Source organism: Otolemur garnettii, unplaced genomic scaffold, assembly GCF_000181295.1.
Source record: "Otolemur garnettii isolate 467f Iridium unplaced genomic scaffold, OtoGar3 scaffold00090, whole genome shotgun sequence".
Taxonomy (NCBI): Eukaryota; Metazoa; Chordata; class Mammalia; order Primates; family Galagidae; genus Otolemur; species Otolemur garnettii.
The window spans coordinates 7,721,914-7,734,704 of NW_003852485.1; the positions used below are offsets into that span (position 1 = coordinate 7,721,914).

General features: G+C 40.8%; 1 protein-coding gene across 1 annotated transcript in view; it reads right to left on the reverse strand.

Moving 5' to 3' along the window:
* Window positions 1-1,218: 1,218 nt before the first annotated feature.
* Window positions 1,219-12,791, reverse strand: part of ABCB11 (ATP binding cassette subfamily B member 11) — a 109,065-nt gene continuing 97,492 nt past the window's right edge. The window contains exons 24-28 of the mRNA XM_012808456.2: window positions 11,453-11,609; window positions 10,149-10,346; window positions 5,770-5,976; window positions 3,706-3,852; window positions 1,219-2,878 (exon numbers count right to left, since the gene is read on the reverse strand). Coding sequence (XP_012663910.1) covers window positions 2,678-2,878; window positions 3,706-3,852; window positions 5,770-5,976; window positions 10,149-10,346; window positions 11,453-11,609 — 910 coding nt within the window. The 3' untranslated portion in view covers window positions 1,219-2,677. The remainder of the gene's footprint in view (window positions 2,879-3,705; window positions 3,853-5,769; window positions 5,977-10,148; window positions 10,347-11,452; window positions 11,610-12,791) is intronic.

The following is a 12,791-nucleotide window of genomic DNA, read 5'->3' on the forward strand; positions in this document are numbered from 1 at the left end:
TTATAATAACTGTCACATAGAACAGATTAAGCCAATCCTTCAATCATCTGAGAAACAATAATATAAAATGGCAGAGGCCAAATCTTTGTTAGAAATAGAGGAGAAAAAAGGATGACATTGACACTCCCTGGTCTCGTACCACACGCATGCAACTTTATTCATTTTTGAGTTTGTAATCTCCCTTGTTACTGAACCTCAGATGGCAATTCTTTTCCTAATTTCAAGCCCCTTCTACTACATCCTTTCCCTCTTATCAATAACTTTCAAGCAAATTATTTTTTAAAAACCGTGTTCATTCCTCTCTCATATCCCTCAAACTCCACTGCAGGAAATCAGCACGCTCTCAGCACAAAGGCCACATCCTCCATGTAGAAATGTGAACCTACACAACAGTTTTAGTCTTCTTTCGTCGAAATTAGAGAAGCAGCAGGTATTCGCTGCAAAGCTTAATTTCTTCCAGCAAGCATCTTCATGTGGCAACTTACTTGCCATTGTCATTTTTCAAAACTTAACTAGAAAGCCGTCCTCCACCCTCAGCCTCCTCATGTGGCAACCATCAGCAATTCTGGCCTCACCAGTTTACCTGCGGAATCTTCCTTGCAGTTACTCTCCAGGAAACATGGGAAAGAGACAGAAATAAGACACCTCCATATGCCACAGTTCAGGCTTAATTTGTAGGCAGGATTTCATTTGCTGGCCAAGGGAAGAAAAGGCACCTCCGTAGAGTGGGGCTTGGGAGGAAGATAGAGTAGGGAAAAGACATTGTGATGGGTGGACGGCTCCTTGGGAACCTCGCAGCCCTGCTGTTGTACTGAGCCATTTTTCATTTCTGCTATGAAGAGCTCCGTTTCGTATGTTTATGTTTTTTTGTTTATGTTCATTTTCTAGACTCCTGTTTTTCTTTAAATAGATGCAAATACCTTCTCTATTCTGGTTGACTAAATTTACTACCACTTCTTGAGTGTTTTCTTTATCTTTAAATTGGCTCTGTTACTTCTAACGTCCTCTTTCCTGGATGCTCCTTTTTTTTTTTTCTGTAGAGACAGAGCCTCACTTTATCACCCTCGGTAGAGTGCCATGGTGTCACACAGCTCACAGCAACTTCCAGCTCCTGGGCTTAGGTAATTCTCTTGCCTCAGCCTCCCCAGTAGCTGGGACTACAGGCGCCCGCCACAACACCTGGCTGTTTTTGTTGTTATTGTTGTTGCAATTTGGCCAGGGCTGGGTTTGAACCCGCCACCCTTGGTATATGGGGCCAGTGCCCTACCCACTGAGCCACAGGCACTGCCCTTTCCTGGATGTTCTATTGTTGTTGCTTTTGATTTATATGTTAAAATATCTGCTTGGTGTCTGGTGAGCCTGGGCAGTCCATTTCTATGCACGGCATGGGGAGACACTGAAAGCCTAGGGAAGCTGAGTGAGTGAGTGCTGGCTGTTGGCAAGTGGGCTTCACCCTAGGACAATCTGGATACAAAATTTGCATTGGAGGATCCCTAGCAGTTATGGGTCTCCTATCTTAGATTGGCCAGTTTTCCCAGAGAATGATTCTTTAATCTCCTGCAGAGGCAGGAAGGGGCTGAGAGTTTTCTGATCACATAAAGACTTTGCACTCAATCCTCCTATCTCTTGTATGCTTGCCACCCCTTCAATGGCAACCTATGTCCTTAAATCCAAGCCTGTCTGTGAACTTCCCAGAGAGGGAGCATCCAATCTTCTGCTTGGATTGTGGAAGGGCAGGCTTCACCCAGGAAGGCTTCGGTCAATTCTTCTGTCTTCAGCCACATCTGGCCTCCCCCTTCCAAAAGGAGCCAGTCAGTATCTTTACATCCTGAGCTTTTCTAAGGAGCTGTGGTACAAAACAGATGCCTCTAGGCTTCCCTTCACTAACAGATTACATTTTTGTTTGTTCTCATCTTTCAAATCCTCTATCAGTTGTCCATTTGATTTCTGGCTCCCCCAATCTGGTTTCTGGCATCATCTTGTTTGCTTTATTCTTGTAGATTCATGCCTTCTTTAATTCTCCATTAGGAGAACTGGTATTTTGAGGGAACAGGGATAAACTTGAGTTTTTCCTGCCATATTTAACCAGCTTTTATGGATAACATTTTATAAAGGTAGAGCAAAATAAAATGCACTGTTTTCATTACATGCATAGGATTTCCAGGAAATAAAGAAGAGCAACCAGTACAGACAGAGGAGGGTGATGAGGACACAGATGAGTACAGATGAGGACACAGACCAGTACAGCTGGTCTCCAGTCCTTCTGTTCTTTTCACGTTTGACTTTAGTCAAACAAACCTTAGTTCAGTGCCTGTCATAGACCAGCCTCTGGGCACACCTAGGGTTCAACAGTGTCAAGGATATCCTCTGCCCTGGAGGAGTCCAGTCTTCTTTACTTCTCATGTAGTAAGCAGGACTGCTCCTGCACAGAGAAGTGCCAGCTGGCGGCTGAGCAACCACTTGACATTGCATTTTCATTCACACTCAGCCTCATTTCTTTCATTTGCTATATAAACATCTAAGCTGAATTATTATTGAACGTCATTAGAAATTAACTTGGCTCCCAATGTATGGCAATGTCTGTAAAAGTAAAATATGGACATTCCTCTCTAAGGAAGCAGCAGATGAGCCCTCCAGCCATTTGGTGTGCCATCTTGTATGAAGTTCTTGGGCCTGGTCAGCTGATGGGGGCTCCCGTCGTGACTAGTTTGTAGTAGGCTCCTTTCTGGGCCATCAGTTCCTCGTGGGTCCCCTTTTCAATCACCGCCCCCTGTGCCATGACAGCGATCACATCCGCATTCTGGATGGTGGACAAGCGATGGGCAATGACAATGCAGGTCCGACCCTCTCTGGCTTTGTCCAGAGCAACCTGCACCGTCTGCAAAGAGGAGACATAAGGTGAGGTAAAGGCGTACGATGTTCCCCGGCCCACCATTACAAGACTTCAGTTAATACTGCCTGAGTAGCAACCCTACGCTTAGGGGTAAACCCAAAGGTTTGCCATAAGAGAGGATGAAGCAAGCAGGTGTATTCACTGAATGCAGTGCATCAATTATTTCACCAGCAGTGCACAGGCTGAGAAATTTCAGTGAAGCAAACTTGGGAATTACTGTGTAATTTTACACTTACTTAGTGATGATCTAGTTTACAAAAAGGAAAGCAAGGAAACAATGGAGGGTAGCAGCCAAATGGTCATTCCTGACACCATTCTTCACTGAGGACAGATTAGCTCTCTCCAAAATGAAATCCTGATTTATAAGATGTTAATTATGAATGTTAAATTTTATAACTGTGTTTTTCTCAATTGCACCTTCTTTCATCCAAACCACACATCAGATATCACCTCATTCTTTGTGTTGTGTGTGGCCGACCCTCTATAATTCTAACTTTAGAACTATAAAATATGTAATGCTAACAGATGACCTTTTACTTTATTTAAGAAAGCCAATTATTTGCCTTTGAAGAAATGTCACTCGGCCTAAAAAAATCTTAAAAACAATTCTTATTATAAAGTTTTTTTTATATTTGAAGCAATCTTATGTTAAATCACTTTCCCCAGATTATTTTCTTGTGGTTCCACAAAATATTGCCAATTTCTACTGTTAATGAGTCAGAAAATTGAAAATAGTGACATTTTATAAGGGCAAATTTCACAGCAAAAGACTCATTTACAATGATTTAGGACTTCAGAAAATCAGTACGTACCTTTTCACTTTCTGTGTCTAAGGCAGAAGTGGCTTCATCCAGTAGCAAGATTTTAGGATCTCTGACGATGGCCCGAGCAATAGCAATGCGCTGTTTCTCCCCTCGAGAAAGCTGAGACCCCTGGGAGCCAACGTTAGTTTCATATTTCTGGAACAAGTATGGTAAGTTTGAGCACTAGAAACTGTTAGTTCCTGCTCCTGTGCTATTTGGAGCCTGTATCAACGACTCCTATTTGAATTTAAATTATTTGCTGTTTATTGAATTTTGGAATAGTGAATGAGTCATCCTATAAAGGATATCACATCCACTAAGGCATATTAAAAAAAAATGGAAATAAGAGACTTTATTTCCAATTCCTACATTTCTTTTAGGTTTATATTTCCAGTCTCTTCCTCCCTGTGTTTTGGTAAAATCCCATATATGATCTTTTTCTTGATTTGAGACTTCCTGATGTCCAGACTCTTATCTGAAAAGTCCTTGCAAGGTAGAATAATCCCTGGGATGGAAATGCCTTCTGAGAGCTGTCGTGCTCTATTCCTTTACCGGAATATTTTGAAACGTAAGCCATGGTTAGAATCTCCACTCTGCCATTTACTAGCTCTGTGATCATGAAAAAACTATTTACATTTCTTGGAGCTGAAAACTCATCAGAAAAAGGCAATGTTAATAATGAGTTCATAGACTTACTGTGAGTTTTAGATGAAATTAGGAAAGAAGATCTCAAGGCTACATAAAAATTAATTAACATTCATGGAATATTTACTGTGCATCAGTTACTGTGCTAACTACCCTAACCAAGTTATCATATAATATTCACGGAAGCCATAAATTTGCATTTTTTAGATTTCAGCAGTTAGGCACAAAGAAGTAGACAAGTAACAAGCATTGAAAGTGAAATCTCAACCCAGGTATATCGAGCCCCTGCCTTTGATCAGCGCTTTCCCAAGATCTGTCTCCTTTCCCTACCTCCCTGGCCTCCTAACAAATGCTTGACAAAGCCCAGAGAGACCAATATCAACCCACTTCATCTCCTGGAGACAAGGTTCTCAGGGAATGGTGTCATGGGCAAGTCTATATGAGAAAAAGGCAGTAAACCAACTCTAATCAATGTCTTGCACAGAATGAGTAGGTGTTCGATTGAGATTTATGGAATAAATTAATCTTCCAAGGGACACACTATCTTCACTTTTCAACTCTGGATGCTGCAAATAATAACTTGCACCTACTTACAGTTTGGACTACCCAAGTAAAAACCAGGTCAAGAGCTTAGAAGGCATGGTAAAAAAAGCGAACAAAAAGTCCTCCACAAACAACACAAAGCTTATAAATGTAATCACTCACAAAGAAAAAATAATTTTCCCCAGTGACATTTAAGATAAAAAAAGAAGTGGAAAGGTCAAAGGTAGTAGTTGGCTCCTAACATTTGTTTCTATGCTTTAATTTTCCTTGTAATCAGCCACTAAGAGTTGGATGATACAATGCTTTCCAAAACTAAGAGTATAAGAACATATATTTTTTGCTTTCCAAAACTAAAGAGTGTAAGAACATATATTTTGCCTAAAGACTAAGGCAATCCTGCAGCAATGGGAAATCAGTTGTGTTCCCTTTGACTTTCTTGAGCCACAATCATACTACAGGTTGGATATCCATTTTCTGAAATGCCTGGGGCCAGGAGTATTTCGAATTTCAGATTTTTTTCAGATTTTGGAATATATACATATACATAATGAGATTCTCAGGGGTAGGACCCAAGTCTAAACAAGAAATTCATTTATGTTTTATATGCACCTTATACACACAGCTTGAGGTAATTTTATGTAACTTTATATAACTTTATATAATTTAGTGTATTAAACAAAGTTTTGGCTGTGTTTTGACCACAACTTGTCACATGAAGTCAGGTGCAGAATTTTCCACTTTGCCATCATGTCAGCACTCAGGAAGTTCTGACTTTTGGGCATTTTGGATTTCAGGTTTTGGAATCGGGATGCTCACCTGTACTTGTTGGTCACTCTACCTCTCATCCTCGACTCCCGTAGTGAGTGGCTGTGACTTGGTACTCACCTCTGGCAGGGACATGACAAAGTCATGCAGTTGAGCCTGCTTCGCGGCTGCTATGACTCTTTCCATGGGGATGTCTTTGGTGTTGTCCCCGTACTTGATATTGTCCATTATGCTACAGGCAAACAACACTGGTTCCTGGGACACAATTCCGATGTTTGAGCGGAGAAACTGGACATTCACTTTTTTGCTGTCATGCCCGTCTATCATCTGCCGATAGAGATGACAACAAAGAACATTAAGTTTTAGAATTCCGGCCCTGAATTCTAGGAAAGTTCTTATCTTAGAGTTAAGAGTTACGCAGCACATTTGGTTTGCTTAACAGGCAACAATCCCAGGGCTCAGGGCAATAAATTATGTTGCCTTTGACCTTTGGAGATAGTGTCTGCCAGAAGTGGTGTGAAAGTTAACACTGATCGGACTGTGATTTTATTGATTTGTTTTCCATATTCCATCTCTATGGGTGTAAAAATGGGCAAGACACTCAAGACAGTATTTGGTCAAGAAAAACCTTCTCCTTATGCTTTGAATACAGCACACTCTACAAATGTGCAGAGTTACTTAATCTTGAGACTTCATGAGTTAGGAAAAGCATTTTTTTAATGGATAATATAAGGTTCAAGCTTATTTCTTTGATTTTATTAACACCATTCTCTGAAAAGCTGAAATAATAGAATCAAATAAAAAAGGAATACATTTATTAACTTAGTCAATCAACAAACATTTATCAAATTGCCACAAAAGCACCAATGTGAGCTTGGAAAGAAAACATTATCTCTGTCTCCTAGAAACTCAATCTACTTAAGGCAGTTAAGTCCAGGTACTCAAATATCCACCATTGGAGCTGGTCCACTTACAAGTGATAAAATAGTAAAGAGACAGTGGGTCTAATACATCACTCTAAAGTGGCCCTTTGATTTCAGAAAGAGATCATGTTAAATGATGAGAACAGATTATATTTTAGATAATTTCTCGGCAATGGGAAAAGCAAACACAATTGAAAAATATAAAGTGTTCCTCCGTCATAGTTAGCCCTCGCTTATCTTGCTCTATTCTTTCTCTGTAGTACTTAAGTCTGCAGAGCACAATTTAATAATTAAATACTGGAGCCATTTGCTGGTTGCTCTGAGCGGTAAGCCAGCTCCTGGAAGACAGAAGTCCTGGCTATGCTTCTTAGAGTTTCCCTCGGGGCCTAATGCAGGAACAGGCCTTCAGAGGTGTCCACTTAAATACTGAAAATATCGAAAGCTTGTATTAGCTTCCTTAAAAGCAAAGGGGAACTTCTAAAAATTGATTAAAAGTGGCATATTTCCTGCTTAAAAACGTTTGTAGAAAAGTTTTATAATGATGTCACGAAACATAGAGTGCCTATGAGATGCAAGGAATCCTGATGATTTCTCACGGGTCTTGCTTTCTGCCTGCAACCAGAATATTCACTGGGCATATTCAGAGAAATATACTAAAAGAGTGTTAATATTAGAAAGGTCAAACATGACGAATTCAGGTTCCTCAGTCTCACGTAGTTGGCAGTCTACCTGGGAGACAGATGACATTTTAGAAAAGTGAACCCTCTCTCTCAGGAAGACCAGACCTCTGGTGCAATGTGCATTCCAGGTTCACCAGTCACCAAATACATTCAAATGAATTAAAATCTTTACACCTAATGTTAATAACAGAAATGACTCCAAATTACAGGTGATCAGCTCTTACTCTTTATTTTTTATAACCTCCTGGATTCCACCAGGAAGAATGTTTGTCCCTTGATTTCCTTAATGAAAGGAAATCTTTTGTTGCCTCTTCCAAGTTTCTCCTAGCATTTCTCTTTATAATGTCATCTGTCCTCAGGGCACTGAAGGTTATATTATTCAGGGAAAGTAGAAAGGCCACCTTTGACATATGGAACAAAATAAAACATTTCCAGGCCCATACCTCTAAACTATTTCTTAGAAAACCACTCATGGGTGTGCTCCAACAAAAGGAGGGTGAAAACCAAGAAAAAGGAAGATCCAGGAACGAGGGAATAATGGCTCTAACCCAAGGAAACGCTGCAAGAAACTGACAGTGTGGCAACTGTTCAGCAGGCCAAGGTTGCAGCTAATCCTGGCAGTGACAAAAATGAGGGAGCTGACGGCAGGATGGAGACACTGGAAGAACGTAAAGATTTTTATAAAGGCCAAGAAGGCAAGAAAAACAACTTGCAGAAAAACAATTAAGAAAGCAAAGGAAAGCTAATGCACCTTACTATTTGACTGTAGGATTAATAGAATTAATATTTACATAATCATGACAAAATTTGTTAATCGATTACCAACTTTTAGAATCAGCCTGGAGTGAAAACAAGACTTTCACTTTGGAAAAGTGAACCCTCTCTCTCAGGAAGACCAGACCTCTGGTGCAACGTGCGTTCCAGGTTCACACAATCATACGAATATTTACATAATCATAACAAAACCTGTTAATTGATTTCCAACTTTTCGAATCAACCTGGAGTGAAAGCAGGACTTTCACAGAAAACCAGTGTTAAAAACAGAGGGTAAGCATTTTATATTCTCGATAATAAGTGCAGTTAGAACTTGAGAGGGAAAAGGAAGGAGGAAGAAGTGACAAACGGGGACCATTGTGAGAATTGTCACTTTAGAAAGCAAGAATTCAAGATGTATTTTATATAGGCGGTGGGAAAGCCACAGAAGGATAACAGTTAAATTTATAAATATAGGGGCTAAAAAGTGATACATGGATATTGGGAGGAGGTGGTGAGAGTAAGCGGAATCTCGGTCTCTTGAGAATAAGTCGGCAGAAAGTCTAGATTTGTTTAACTGTGCAACCGCAACATGAGCATATTGTTTGGAGATAGAAAAGTAATCAGTGGAAGATCAAAAAACATCAAGCGGTTAAAAATAGTTGCCTTTGAGCAGAGAAATGTGGGGTGGGGATGGCAGGGTAGGGCAGGGAGTTGCAGTTTATCACAAACCTTTTTTTTTTTTTTTTGCTATTTGACTTTATAATTCTCTGCATCTGTTACTTTGACAGAAAGAAAAAAGGGAGAAAAAAGAGGAGAAAGAAATGCCATGAAAAGTGAGCGACAATGCAATTCACCTATTTTTCAAACATCCTTGCCAAAGCTTTGGCATGCATGGCTGTGGAGGTGAGTTCCTTTGATTGTTTAGACTCCAGGCTTCTTGAACAAGGATCGCCTCAGCCTTTTTCATGCTAAGTCCCCTTTCTTGCTCATTTATCATCGCATCCCTCATCGCCCCCACTTTTTCCATCCCTGGTGATTTGTTCCCTGACTAGTCTGCACTTTCTGCTCCATTTGCAAGTAAGTGAATGTTTCCATTAAATACACGCATCTCTAGCTTTCCATTGTGCCCAGGCTTTTTTTGCCCAACTGGTCAGCAGGCCATCTGGAACTGGCCAAATACGATGTTAGAAATGGTAGGGTAGAGTCAGGTCAACCAGCAAATGACTGTGACTGGAAAATATGCACCGGGATAAAGTGTCCAGGCAGCCACTTTAAAGTGAGTCTGATTCAGTGGGCAAAAAACCAGGGGTTTCTAGTCACATTTTTATCACACTTCAACATGGATGAAACAGATCATGTGAAGGTGTCCTAGAATTTATTTATTTTTTAAATTCTGGATTAATACAAGGGTACACATGGTTAGGTTACATTGTTTGCATTTGTTAGGAAAAGTCCGAGTTGTATCTGAGTCCTTCATCCAGTAGGTGTGCCGAATGCCATATCCCCAGGTGCCCCCAGGTGGGAGCTTACTGAGCCCCTTCCTCCGTAGTCCCCTTTCCCCTTCTTCTCTCTTCCCCCATTCTTGAGTTTAATTGTGTTTTTCCTCTCGTGTGGGCCTGTAGTTGTTTATCTGCTAGATTCAAATCAGTATTGAGTACTTGGGATGCTTATTCTTCCATTCTTGAGATTCTTCACTAAGGAGAATGTTCTCCAACTCCATCCAGGTAAATACAAAAGATGTAAAGTGTCCAGCACAGAATCAGCACTGGAACTTAGGTAAGAACCTTTCTGGGATTCAGGTTCATCAACTGCACGATGGAAATGAGTCAAACCACTTTGCAAACATCACACATTCTTAATCTCTTATTGTGTGAGATAATCAATAGGAAAGATCTTTGAAATAACAGAAAGCACAATACAAGCGTAAAAGGTGTTATTATTTTGTGTCTGAATGCAATCAACTCCAAACTGATGGCTACATACTACACTCTTTCATGAGGGCACTGGACAAAAAAAGACAAACAAACAAGCAAACAAACAAATAAAGTGAGTCTGGAGAAGCATAATCTTGAAGGCTCTTTGTAGGAGTTGGCCATATTCGGCAGAAAGCAAAATTCTCGAAAGCATTTGCAGTGCTTACCAACTTCCCCTGATCAGGATCGTAGAAACGTTCCAACAGTTGAACGCTGGTGCTTTTGCCGCATCCACTGCTTCCGACAAATGCCAGTGTCTGCCCTGGACTGACCGATATGGAGAGGCCATTCAGAACTTGCACATCGGGGCGAGAAGGATACGTAAATTTACAGTCCACAAAATCAATCTTCCCCTGGAAGTTGTCCTGCGAGTGGGAGCATTGAAATTACACACCTTCTTACTGGGGCCTAGAATATTAAAAATGCACTTACATCTGAGTTTAAAATCGCTGCCTGAGACACCTTCAAACCGTGCTGCCCAAGTGCAAAGTGTAGAGGCAGCAACTTAGTGAAAGGACATTCCATTCTCTCTAGCAGGGATAGCGTACAGGGAGGCTTGAGGAGTGAAATTCAAGACATTCGACCCTGCTCATTCTCAATGTAACGTAAGGGATTTCCTCCTCATACAGTCCTTGGCATTCTGAACAGAAGAGAATAGCTAGAAGATATTATCACCTCACCGAAGCCAGTAACTGTCCAAACCCTACAGCTCTGTTCCCCCAAAGACTCAAAATAATAACATTAGTCTCAGAATGACCTAGAGCAAAAGTTACTGGAGGTCTGTACTGCAAAGGAGAATACTTTCTATTGTACTTTAGGGCTTAAAGCTATCTGAATTATAAACTCCAGAAATGCCTAGACATTTAATAGACCACACAGAGATTTTACTTTTAGTGAGCTGAAGGAGAAATAGGTCATTTGAACAATTTGAAAAGACTTCAGAATTTAATTTGGCTTAACTAGTATTTAGGTTTGTTTTGCTCTCTGGAACATACTGAGGATTTCAAAAATAGGCAGGGAAGATAAAAAAAACACCTCTGGGGACTATCAATTAGAAGAAAAGACATCTTGTTGGGATCAATTAAATTTTGGGGGCATCCATATGAGATAAAACTTGAAGCCAAATAAGTATCACAGAACAGGAAGAGCTAGTTTTTCTGTTCTATAAAAATAGAAAGCAAGGTGATTGGGATTGTCTCAAAATACAACAGGCTTCGTTCATTTTGGAATTAAGTGTATATTATATTATACAGAATTTAGTATTCATTGGCTATCATTGCCTTATTTAAATGCCAGCTTTAGGAATAATTTTTAATGTCAAAATACTTCATTCCTTTACATGTATGTCTGTCCCTTCTGAGTGCAGATGATTAGATCCATATACTACAGGAATTTAGAAGCTAATAAGAATTGTATGACCATCCATGATGGCTGTTCTGCACACACACACACGAGCACAACTAATACTTACCCATTTTTCACCTGCACTACTGTAGACACTGATTGGGGGTCGTCGGTCCAGCAACTGAAAAAAGCGTGCCGCTGCTATTTTAGCTTTGGCATAACTTGGGGTGTAAGAGGAGGCTCTTCCAAGAGCTGTTGCACTAAGCACAACTGCAGAGATCACCCTGCAATCAGACAGACACACAGGTTGAGAGAGGCATGATGCAGTTGGCATGATGGCCTAAGAGGAAGGAGTTTGGGGATCTATCCCTGGTTCTGCCAGGGCAGGACCAAGTAGCCTTGAGCAAGTCCCTTCACACTTGTCTGGTGGGATTGGAATGATTAGCAGTGCTCAGACTGCTGTTTTATCAAAAAAGGAGTGAGGGGAGAACCAAAGGAGGGACCCTCAGAATGCCAAACCCTCAATCAACCACCATAGCATCTCTTAAAAAAAATTTATTTGACCAAAAAAAAAAAAAAAGTACTTCTGAAAATTAAAGTAAAAAGGAGAGGGATTGAAAGATTACTAGATTAGGTTGATTTTCTTCTGCTAGCATGTTCTGAATCTATAATGGATGTGTAAAGGACAGTGGTTGGCGAGGACAAACGTGTGTATAATTCATACTCCAGATAACTGGAGGAAGGTGTTATGGCCTGTGACCTTCTACATCTCAGCCTGTGACTATGTTCAACATGTACTGAATGAATGAATGAATGAGTGAACAAATCAGTGGCTCGGCTGCTGTGAGATGGCGATGTGAGAAGAAGCCCCCAGCAGGGCACCTGCACTACATGTGCAGCGGGCCTCCCTGGGGTGGGGTGGGGTCTTTGGTTGTCACTGCTCAGTTTGTGAGCAGGAGTTGTTTAGGCAAGAGTTCCAAATCCAAACATCTCCAGGAGCCCAGTCCAAAGAGTAAGGGAATTAAAAGTACTTCAAATAAAATAGAAGTGGTAGAAGATGACCATCCACGTTTTTTAAGGTGAACCCAGAAATTGGGAGTGTCTGGTATTCTCCCAATTTTGACATGTTGGCAAATAATTATTTTAAAATTTTACATAAACTAAACAATAGCATACCAACAATTTGTGTTTTCTGATTTGGGTTAGTAGCTTTTATATATGCAACGATTTAGAAAAAGGCTTTTCTCGACTGGGGCCCATAGCTCAGTGGTTATGGTGCCAGCCAGGACTGGAGGGCTCAAACCCAGCCTGGGCCTGCTAACAACAATGACAACTGCAACAACAAAAGTAGCCAGGCATTGGGGCACCTGTAGTCCCAGCTACTTGGGAGGCTGAGGTAAGAGAATCGCTTAAGCCCAAGAGTTTGAGGTTGCTGTGAGCTGTGATGCCACAGCACTCTACTGAGG